The following is a 12704-nucleotide window of genomic DNA, read 5'->3' on the forward strand; positions in this document are numbered from 1 at the left end:
GGAAATCTATATAGTACGTGCAAAACCCGAACTAATATGTGTAACAGATTCTAGGATACATACTTCATACAACCGTTAGTATAATATTCAATTAAATAGATGCAACAGTAGACATGTATACAACATACATTACATGTTCCTTATTATATCTTCCGATTCAGACCCCTACGCTATTACGTCAATGGTTTAATACCCAATTAGGTTTGGCTACAACAAGCATTCTAACCGTAACATTGCTTGGCAATATAAATATACATATTATTAACTGCACCGATGAAATGTGTCCATAGAAAATAGACTAGGAATATAGACAATAGGTGGTCATTTAAGGTAGAAGAACGAAAATTAACAGTAGCTAGTAATTTGTTACTTAACATCATTTTATGGTTGTAGGGATTTTTACAAGCCCGGCTGGGTAGGTCCCATCCTCTCACCAAATATTATACTGAAAACAGAAATGTATATTATTGTTGTGTTGCAGTTTAAAGGGTGAATGTGTTAGTGTAACTATAGTCACGACAACAACACCAAGTTTGGTGACGAACTGGTACTATGAGGAATGATTAACATTTCTTACAGTACCAAGTCTAAGTGTAGTGGTAACCACTTAATATCAGCTGGTCCATTTGTAAGTTCGACTTATTATATGATATAAAAAAGTATATAATACAGCTTATGATGGACATTAAGATATTTGTTTTTACACAAAACGTTTCGAAAGATAAGTATCATTATTCCGCCTTTGGTAAAATAATTAATAAGAAAATATCATACATCTTAATATACAGTCGAAAATTATCGATTTTAGTATAAATTAGTCCGTTATATTTTATTGAATGAAATTCGACTAATTTTTTATTTAACACTTGTAGAGGACATTTTGAACGATAGTTTCGTTCCCCTCCCTTTACGATTAACTAACTACCTGTCTCCACTTAGCACGAGTACAGTTAGGGTTTCCCCATGATGTTTTCTTAAATAATTAAATTGACCAGTATTACAATACAGTTAAGTAACAAGTAATGTATAAATGAATTTGTTATTTATTTTGGTAAAGAAAAATATTGTGATGCCCAATTATATATACATGTAAATTCCATATCAATTGAATTATTAGTTTTTCTGGCAATCTAAAAAACGCATAAACAAAACAAAAAAACATATGTAAAAAGATAAACAATTTATACGTATGTCAATGTTTGATTCTATTTATATAGTATACATTCGACTTTAATTAACTTTAAAATATTGTAAATATGTCGAAATATGAAACGAAGCATTCGTTTTTGGCTTAAAATATTTTTATATATTGTCACCAAACCCGATCTTCCTTTTGTCCTACCTCACGGCTGGTCGATAATGAAACAGGGTGGCTGCTTCGGGACTTCTAACATAGGTTTATGTATACATGACGTAGTCTGCTTTTGGCTAAGCCCAATCGCCATAATTTAAATGCATTTTTGCTATTCAGAGAAACTTAGATTAGCGTAAAATGTAATTAAATATGAGCTTCTTAAATATTGTAACTTAATGTTAAATACAGCATTATCTAGTTCAAAAAATATGAATGAGATATATTATTGTGTTAATTTATATCCAACGATGGGGGATAACATAAAGCTTTTTTAAGGCATCGTACTGAGTCAATGCTTAAAGGCGGGTTGCCTTTTGTATTGTCTTAGTTTGACTTCCGTAACAAAGTAAATCATTTCAGCTGAAGAAAATCCTATTGTGTGCATCTATGAGAGAAGAGCAGAAACTTGAACATATTCATATTTGTTCATTGTAGCGTGCAACCGAAATCGCTATAATTAACATTAAGGTTTAATTTTAAGCTTTCCGCAGTTTCTGTTCAGTTTGATAATATAATATACGTTGAAGTTATTATTGAAACATAAATAACTCTCTAATGGAAGTTATTGATTTTATCAAACCACACTTAATATTTTGTGGTAACTGTAATTACACCCGAGCATTAATAGAACATTTTATCGAGCATTACGCCCTCGCTGGTTTAATTAAAATTTAGTACATGTAAGATGTCAAATAAATTATCACATTTCATTAATTTTAAAACTTTTGTGTATATATATTGAAATAAATTTGTATTTTTTTGCTCAAATTTGAAATTCTTGTTCTATTTACAGAGGCTAAAATTTATTATCAATAGTACAAAACGAAGGCAATATAAAATTTTATAATAGTTTATGTTCTATGTAACTTAAAAAATAATAAAAAGGCGATTTTAAATTGCTGTGTGCATTTTGTTCAATTGAGAAGAATTTCAAATGTTGGAAAAGAGTAACTACTGAGTTTCTTGCCGGTTCTTCTCCGTAGAATCTACACTCCGAACCGGTGATAGCTTTATTTTGATGTAGTTCTGTAAAATGACGATTTGATTGATTTGCTACTTTATTTTTTTATGTTGCCAAATTGGAATGGATTTGGATTTTATTGTTCTGCTTCTGTGCTTCTGCTTCTGCGCAAGCTTCTGTGCAATTAGTATTTCAAAGTATTAGGATGTTGCAAGCTGACATGTTTCCTCCTTGACTTGCTCCTCGGTTCCTATAATCATCGGTACAGAAATAAAATAGTGCCATGCTCTCTTATATTATTCTTTAAAATATTATCAATAGTCTCTCGCGTTGTCTTATTCATCATAAAAATATATATCACTCCTCTATGTATTATGAATTATCAAAAGAATATTAATTATCGAAATGTGTTGCAAAACTAAAAAGACTCAGATGGGTAATATTACATTCAAATCCTGGATTTAAAATTCCCTGAACAATTTTACTTAAAAATAGCAAATATAAAGAGAATTTGCTGCTTTCAATCAGTTGTGAGTATACACTTCTAATATTTTACCTGATTCATGTTATTTTCATTAGTAACGCTCTGCTAATATTTGTTCTTGTGTATGTACTTGAAAAATGTATTTCAAGCACGCTTCGGAACAGACACTATTTTTACATATTTACGTTATCGAGAATATACCAATGCAACATTTCCAAAACAACCAAATATTAATGTTAAAACTAGTAATTTTTTCTGATAAATCTATGACGGAAAAACTTCTTCGAAATTATTTGGTTACATAGATTTTCGTTATTTTTTCTGTATGACTCCTGATATTTATCAGTAGTTCGTTTATTCTAACTAATATCTTATCATTTTTTTTATCGATCGGCTTCGAAGAATCTATACAGTCATTATGAATAAAGATAAAATGTGATGCAGTCGCAAAAATATTTCGTGACAATAATCATCCTAATGACTTATAAGGTGTAATAACATTCTTATACACCCAGTCTATTCAGAACCCTTTATAAAACTAACCTTTTACATTTACTTATATATTTGATAATATTTAAAAAAAACACAGGGGTGTCAAACATTTAAAATTGTTTTGTAACCACATTAGTAATGTTTTATTAGTTTGAAAATACTCAATACATTAGATAGAGTAGTTCGAAAGCTAAATGATGAATATAATAATAACTACTAAACTAGGCGACTTTACGTTCTTAGATATTTTAATTACGATTTCAATACCTGGAAAGTCAATGTGTTATTGTTTGGACTACGAACAACAAATAATCAAACGGACAGACAACAGTTGCATATAATGAGGCTATAAAATCGGAAGTCAGTTTAAAATTCAGGTCAACTGCCACGAACAATACTACACGCAATTCATGTCGCCTGTATTCCTCGTAACGGATTATCAGCTTAAATACTTCAGTAATAAAAAACAATTTCATTTGTAACAATTAAGATAGTTTTAAAAATTTTCAATAAACGTACCGATATACGTTGGACAAAACAAGTGAATGTTAGGCTAACGAAAACCCATACCGAAGCCAACTTGTAGGACATTCACTTACATTATAATTATTATGTACAAATACGCTTCAGTCACTACCGTGATTGCACAAATCAGCCGCAACAGATAACGTATTCAATGGACCGGTCGACTTAAAGGGCTGTCTCGATCTCATTGTATAATATCATTTCGACTGATGGGTCACAATTGCGACACTATTTTTGAACAAATTGGTTTGATTATTAAATTCCGTTTGAAACGATTTTTGCACTTCCACCATGGGTAACAACAATATTTTTTTTGTTTTGGAGGCAAGCCTACATCTTAAAAATACAACTATTTATTGTTTCATATTTAAAATTCCGAAGTTTATGTTGCTTGTGAGATAAACATTATTTAATTGTATGTGTGCCTGCCTTTGATTTATATTAATAAGTATATTGAAATCTCGAAAGTTGGCAGTACTGCGGAAACGTTCCAATTAATTGAATCTATAATTCTGCTACAGTGACTAATTAACCACAAGTATGGAAGAAGTGTCACTCTGTACTTATTAAAATGATTCTAATATTATAAAGTGGTTGAGTGTGTACAATAAAAGGTAATATTTATATTGTTATTGATAACTTTTTATTATTATCTGGTGTTAACGTCGCGGTTTTGTATTTTTTTTTCCGTAATTTTATACTATGATGCAACCAGCTAAATGAAAGGTAATTGTGAGTATAATATAAAAATATTATTTAATACTATAACGTACTTTAAAGGGAAAAAGAAATAACAATTTCACGACGTTTTATTTTGATAGCCGATTTTAATGTTGTCTATTATATAACTAAAACAAATTAACTTGTTATATAAATATAAACATAAACTGTGTTTTTATACTTAATTTAACATTTAAAATATTTGCTTCTCACTTACCTCTTCAAATTGTTTATTGCAATAATATGTAAAAGCATTGTTTGCCCTTCTTTGATAGGATATAAAGGTTCGTGTTATTATTTATTATTAGTTTATTAGCTATATGACATTTTTTTACGTTTATTGAATGACGAAGAACTTTAAAATTGTTAATATGACTTCATTATTAAATTAATACTAAAAATAGATTTAAAAAATAAATCGTTAATTTAACATCGATACCATTGGTGGATTACAACACTTGAATGAGAATATTAACGCAATAAAGTTGAAATCTTGATTAATTGAAGCGCGTTTATTTACAAGATACACAAATTTATTAAATTAAAAATAAAACGCAAATATTAGATATTGGTTGGGTTTAATAAAAAACATATTTACTGAATGTTTAACTCACCATTTAATAGATTTCAATATTATTTTTATAAAACATGAATTCTTAGGACATAATATATCCGATACAACATTATATAATTTTTATAATAACCGTGCAGAATGTTATGGAAACAAAGTATTACATTTAATTGTATATGATTATGTAATTTTGTTTGACAAAGAGAGTGACTATTGTGATTCTTATAAAGATTTCTTAGTAGATTCTACTTTTCGAACTCTAATATAACGGAGACCTATAAAATATTATTTAAAAACGATAATAGCGATATGCGAGAAAGTATTTTTTGATTTACTTCATATCAATCGCGCTATCTTTATACAAAACTATATTTCATTCACTATTTTATTATAAAAAGAATAAAGAAAGAATATTTGTGCCATGTATGTATTTTCTGCAAAAACTCGATAAATTGGAAATTGAAATTGGATATTGCCACAACAATATTTGGAGCATGTACAGAAGCAATAAAGATGATATATTTTGTTTAAATTTGATTATATAACGTAAAATATTTATATACATATACTACATACAATAAACTAAATTCATATCAAAACATTGAAGTTGAAAGCATGAGCTGTTTAACACATTTAAAACATTGATAGTAATCGTATCATTTAAGAATGTATAATCAGGAAGAATATATATTTTTTTACATTGGTAGGCGGACCTGAATGTGGGTCACCTGATGGTAAGTGGTCACCACCACCCATAGACATTGACACTGTAAGAAATAATAATCATTCATGAGCTAAGATGTTATGTCCTTGTGTTGTTCAGTTACACTGGCTCGCTCACGCTTGAGCTGTAACACTATTACTAAGTATTGCTGTTTGGCGGTAGAGTATTTGATAAGATGAGTGGTACCTACCCAGACGGACTGCACAAAGCCCTACCACCAAGTAGATAGTAGTAAGATTTGTTGAAGAAAAAAGCTTTTTATAATATTTAATTTGACTGTCGTACTTTAATATATTTTAAATAATATTTAAAATATATCTATAATAAAATTATGATTTTTTTATTTAGTTGTATGATTAAATTCGTATGACTAGATTAGTTTTATTTCTCACTACAAGTGAGAATTGAATGTTTCGATGCTATTGAATCATCTGACTTATGTGTCGCGACTTGTGTAAACTAAAATGTTAACTTATAAAAATCGTCCAGACGTATCGATTGTTATAAAGCAAATCTCGTGAATGAATGTAAATGATTATACATCTACAACTTTAACTATGTTAACAAATTTGTATAAAAACATCCATTATTACTATTTCACTTGCCACTGTCAAATTTAGGTACATTAGGTACGAAAAAGAATCATTTATCGATAAACTATCATCGTATGTATCATCGATAATTAAGTCAGTATAAAGATATACTAATTACATTTCATAAATTCTTATTTTAAAATCAACTATCGATATTAAAGGAACACTCGTCTAATTTATGCAACATTATAAAAGCGGTTGCAATTCGCATCGACGTTATCTTATTGTATTCTATTTACAAGATTTGTCTTTTGATTTCTGCAGAGCGTAAGAAATGGAACTTATGTATATATCAGCTCGTCAACTATCGCCAGAGGGGTCACTAAGTTGATTTGTCACAAACATTCCTGCATAGTGCCCTCACGATGTTACTAGCAGCTTATGAATATAAACGTTAAAATTAAGTTATAAAATCATATATACATATTTATGGTTCTGGTTGTTAAAAAACCGAATAATTAATTTTAATATCTTAAATAATAATGTTGTTGCCGTCTTTACATGACGTCATCTAAATATTTGTTGGGATATGACGTTTTTGTACGTTTTCGTTAGATGGTCGACTAGACAGACGGCAAGGTTTAGCTATGTACAAATACTTCGATATAGCAAAGTAAACTCGTCGAGTGATTTCTCTCCACTACATTTTTAAAGAATTATCCAGTTTGTAAATTGTTCAAATATTTTGGTACTTACGTCTTAAGCTAAGAGTCTGTTACTGAGGCGACATATATACTTTAAAATAAATATAAATTTCATGTTTTGTGCCATTAAAAGAATTGGTTATATAATCGAAGGGATACTATTATTTATATATTTTTATTCATTTGAAATTAGTTTTTCAAAACAATAAGCTACTACAATAACAACGATTTGAAAGTTTTGTGTTAATCTATTTTGAAGTATTCTTCAGAATACTCGCTTCGCTTTATGTTATATCATATTGACAATATTCAATATCGCCTAAGAGCTGATGTATGGTTATCTTTCACAGGTGACATCACACAAAAGGGTTATGAAAAGAAGCGCACACGACTTCTTGCACCGTACGTCGCACAACATCAGCCCCAAGGTAAGGTGATATTGATGTTTAATGATGCAAATAAACGCTTCTAACACTGTTGCCTGAACTAATCGTAATAGGTATGTTATTCTTGACCCGTGAGTACTGGTTTCGCTTCGAAATTCGAGTTACTTATACTTAATTGATGGCGTCACATGTTAAACGAAATATCTCCAGTACTTACGAGTCCAAGGTCGCGACAGAAGCGTTGCCGGGGTCAAGTGTCAATTGGTCGCCGTCGATGAATGCTGGACACTCGCGAAACTATCGGAACCTTAACGTCTCAAGTCTTATTTCACCAACGAGGGTCAAACGAAGAGGCCATCTTGAATCTGTTCTCCGATTGTTCGAATTTAGAACACGCGTACATTGAACCATCATAAACTATATTTAACACATATTATATCTTGTCATTTGTCAGAACGGATATTTTAACATCAGTATTAGTTAAATAAGACTAAAAAACGTTCTTTATAATATTAATTTGATTGCTAACATTATTGCCATTGTAACTTTAATGCTCCGGTAGTAGAAATCATTAAAATAACGAGGTCGACCTTCGCTCTCACGCGGTGTAAAAAATCTGTCGGTGGAAATCTAAACAATTAATAAACGAGGTCCAGCGTTCGTTGATTACGATATCATATTAATTTTGTACATGTATACTAGTTTATATTTATATTTTACATTATGGTTTAGTTAGTTGGTGACCCCACACGCACGACAACCACACTTTATCACCACGATACTATATCATCGTAATGGCACGTAATGTTACACTAGATACCTGGCACTCATTAATGGTTCAGCTTTGTGCTTGCAGTGCAACTCGCGTATAAATACAAACCGTAATTGTTAAAACCTTGGCCCGAGGTGAAACGTGATGAGGTGCGTATACAATTATTCCGGCTGTTCGTTTATTGCTCTATGCGAAATTTTAATATTTTCACGTTCGCAATGAAAGTGCTCGAATAATGGATACACGTTGTCTAAGAATAAGTTATAAAAGCTAGATTAAAGACACCGATTAAAGTATAGACAAAACACTTTCAAAGCTTTTACCAGATAACCTTGTTTAAATTGTTAAAATCTGTTAAAACAATGCGTTAGAGATTTTCGATGTAAATTGTATTCAATGAAGAAATAATCTTTTATAAGACGAAATTAATATAAAACTAATTCATTTCTCATTGTTAGCACTTGAGTCACAGCAGTGTCATTGTTTCGAATTGTAACTGCCTATTTATTCAGTGCATTATTGTAGTCGCCATTTTGTCTGCCATTCGAGACTTGTTATTATTGTACGAATTGTTCACTTTAGAAGTAGCGTTATTTTAATCTCTTATATTTATTTGTTTGTATTTAAAAAACGTGGTACATAAGCCGTTTCATATTGTAATTAATCTTAATCAAAATATTATTCTTATGCATGAGACAAGGGATTGCCATCATGCACAGCGCGTATTGATCGCTCACCTCTCAAAATGCTAGGCTTTAGGTCGACATTTTCGGGCCTGCATTGCGCCACCTGATAACGTCCTCACCTCGGCCCTTATCAGACGTCGAGGTCACCGAACTTTATGATAATCTGTTGCGCAACTAAAAACGAAGTAACTTTATAAAATACAATATCAATTAGAAGTAAAAGAAAAAGTAAAAGATAATTTCGTAATACATATTTCAAATACATACATACATTCGAGTCAATCGTATTGGTAAAACATTTTACATCGTTCACCTCTTAAGATGTCAATATGTACACGTAATTACATATATTTTAATTTTTACATAAAGTGCTAATGACATTTGACCCGTCCTATGGCTAAGCAAAAAATATGAAATTCTACAAAGAAGAAGAAACTGTTTAGAAAGATCTCTAAATGATGTTCAGGCGTTATGATATATTATACAGCAGGCAATCAGCCGCTTCGTGGTCCGCGTGGAGACGGCGGTAGCAGCCGGCAACATACAAGAAACCGACGGACGCATCGACGAGTCACTCACAATGAGAAGAGATACCATTCAGGTATCTAAGGGAATTAACAGATTGGTAGTTGCCACTTATACAAAAATTACACTTCAATAAAACAAACAATAACAATATCGGTCATTCATTCTTATTATGAAAGTATTTTTAATGTAATTATTAATGAGGCTCAAGGTGTCAAGAAATATATTATTATTTAAATTACTGCGAGTATAACTTATGACTTCATGTAAAAATAATGCGTACGTTTTGAATCTACCTGCAAAAACTCCTCAAAAAATCTTTATCGTCACGGACTAGAATAGTAAACAGCTGTGTGTTGAGTAATAGTTGCTACTGTAAAAATTACGTAAAGAACATTTTATGGCAAATTTCATAGGTATACATTCAGTCCATGGCAACGCTATACTTAAAAAAATACTAAGATATCAACTTCAGTTTCCTTTGCTTTAGAAAAAACATTAACATGAACTTGCAGTAAACATTAAAAGAGACCTTGAATATGTATCGTCGCTAAATTGTCGCATGTAAATACGTTCCGCTTTGTAGAGCACGTGAACTAACGCTTTTTATCCGATCACACCGTAATAGCCCCCCTAGTTCAAATGACTTGATAACATTATATCTACCCACATAATTATCTGAACTTAGAACTGATAAATGGAGGCGAGTGTTTATATTTTTAGCCCCTCGTGACATAAAAAACTATTTTCTATTTAAGTGTAAAAGTTTTTAAAGATGTTGTGATATTTGAGCTATTCGAGTTAACCCGCGATGGTATTATTGAATTCTATTCAGTAGCGTGCGCTGACCCCTTGCAGTCACTTAACTGCTTTGTTAAATTGAAACGAGACCTAGCTGGTTTTATCGCTTTTCTTGAACAATGTAATAGCACCTTCAAACAACTTGAATGGTGAGCCTTTGTTTATCATGCTTTCAATTTTAATCCGGATCGAGAAGTCTATATATCTATGTTTATTACGTAATCTGATATATTTTTTCCTTTTCAAGATATTCCAATTAACTGTCAGAACTGACTCAAAAATACCACCTTACTAAATATAACCTGACTTTAAACTGTAATGTTAATACTTTCTTGTTCTAAAGTAATTAATTTTGAGATCGCCCATTATTCCATCCAGTTGAGGGTGTCATGGGGTATAAAAATAAAATTATTGTAAATAACACTATAAAAAATACCGATAAATTTTGTATCGGATTATAAAATAAAGGCAAAATCGAGAGTTATAAAAGAACTTTACACAATTATTTTATTAGTTTTACAACAATTAATGTATTAACTACACCAGTAATTAATGATATATTTGTGTCTTTGAATTTCTTTGTATTCTTTTCCACAAATATCACTCTTTGTGTCATCTGCGTGGCCCGAGTCGAACTCGCCAGATTTGTACAGTTTAATCAATTTACAATACCAAAAGATTAGAAGACTAATTGCTTAAGGCAAACAATATTGTTTTACAAATTCTGCCTCTCTGTTGGCGTCCGAGCGGTATTATTTGTGTATTTTTGTTATATTCTTAAAAGTAAAATACACGGCCTAGTAATTATTTCCTCTTAGAAAGTAAATAAGCTAAAAAACATGTCATTTAAAAATTGGTATAATGGTCGATTTCTCCAATAAAATATTATTGATCATGACTAATGGTGAAGACAAATAAACATGACGCGGTCAACCACATCCATGCTCATATTACGGGCCTATTCGACTTGTGTTTTTGTGAGATGTTTTGTATGTCAGTAGAACGAAGTGGAACGCACTTGCCGGCATTCAACGAAAAAGCACTAATAACAAAACCCAACCTCCATACACGGCACTTTTTCAATTTAACCCAATTGCAAATTGTATGACATAATTTGGTTTAATTGGATATCATAAACGTGTTCGTTGATACGCGATTAAATAATTAAATTAATCATTGGAAATCAATAGTAAGCTTGTTAAAATTGTAATATAATCAGTTCATTATAATATACTTAAATTGTTTTCCTATGTAATCGTTGAAAATTATTAAATATTTACTTTTTTACTTGTGGATTGTTCTATATTTACATTAAATACGTATTCTGTTTTCGCTTCATAACAAATAACGATATAACAAACGAACGATGTCCGTATATCTGGCTAACAATAAACATATGATAGTGACAAAAACGAAACTGTTTCCGTCCCGCTCTAACAAAGTCTCTATTACTACAAGTGATAGAGTGTACAGATGTATATAAATTATAGTGATATGTACGAGTTAGTCGAAAGCTGATGATATTTTGCGCAGGAACGCCACTACGTATCAAATTACCAACCTAATATTATTACCGAGCTATCGAGACAGTTTTCCAGCAGCGACAAACCGGAAACAGGGGGGGGGGGGGTTCGGTCGCGTCGGTGGTTTTGCGGGCTTAGGGTGCATGCGGGTTGTGCAAACGGAAACATAGATTTGCTTTTAAAACGTTGCATATTATAACAGGCTATTTTTCACACGTTAATAATTATTTACACTGTTTTTCGATTAGAATAATGAAAAAAGTTAATTTAAAATCAATACTTTTTTTAAGTAAATTTTGTCTTTTATAAATAACAAGAATTTTTCTTTGAGTACAATTAAAAATCATAGACTAAACTAGCAACAATGTTAAAGATGAATATAAAAAATATCTTTTCATTATATTCCTTATTGTTATGAAACGGTAACGACCTGTAAAGGTCAGCAAGTTTTATAAATTTAATTACGAAATGCTTCATATTCACGCTTAGGGAGTTTAGTATTAATTACATATATTGCTTCCTTTAAGTTTCATTTATTTTTGTTGAATATTATGGAATAATCTTTACTAATATTATAAATGTGAAAGTAACTCTGTCTGTCTGTCTGTCACTCTTTCACTGCCAAACCAATGAACCGAATTTGACGAAATTTGGTATGAAGCAAACTTGAACTCCAAGGGAGGACATAGGCTACTTTTTTGCCTAACACATGATAACCTACCCCTAAAACGCGAGCGAAGCCGCGAGCGACAACTAGTGCAGTATATATGGATCACGTTGGATATTCTGACAGAACTTACATATATCTTATCGTACTTTTATCTCTAACGACCTGTCCCACTATTGATTGTTTGTTTAACAATATAGTTTTAATCTAACGGTTATTACTAAAGTGGCCAGCTGGGTTGTTGTAAATAATTTAATTTATATTCGTCCATATTAA

General features: G+C 30.9%; 1 protein-coding gene across 8 annotated transcripts in view; it reads left to right on the forward strand.

Annotated features, from left to right (window-relative positions):
- Positions 1–12704, forward strand: part of LOC125076315 (disco-interacting protein 2) — a 64844-nt gene that overhangs the window by 13272 nt on the left and 38868 nt on the right. For 3 of the 8 annotated variants that reach the window (XM_047688413.1, XM_047688416.1, XM_047688415.1), the window contains exons 2-3: positions 7419–7496; positions 9400–9513. In XM_047688413.1, coding sequence (XP_047544369.1) covers positions 7419–7496; positions 9400–9513 — 192 coding nt within the window. Of the gene's footprint in view, positions 1–4371; positions 4431–7418; positions 7497–9399; positions 9514–12704 lie in introns of those variants that run through there. The other 5 variants (XM_047688414.1, XM_047688420.1, XM_047688417.1 and 2 more) reach the window with 3 other exon arrangements.

This window comes from Vanessa atalanta, chromosome Z, assembly GCF_905147765.1.
Source record: "Vanessa atalanta chromosome Z, ilVanAtal1.2, whole genome shotgun sequence".
NCBI classification, from domain to species: Eukaryota; Metazoa; Arthropoda; class Insecta; order Lepidoptera; family Nymphalidae; genus Vanessa; species Vanessa atalanta.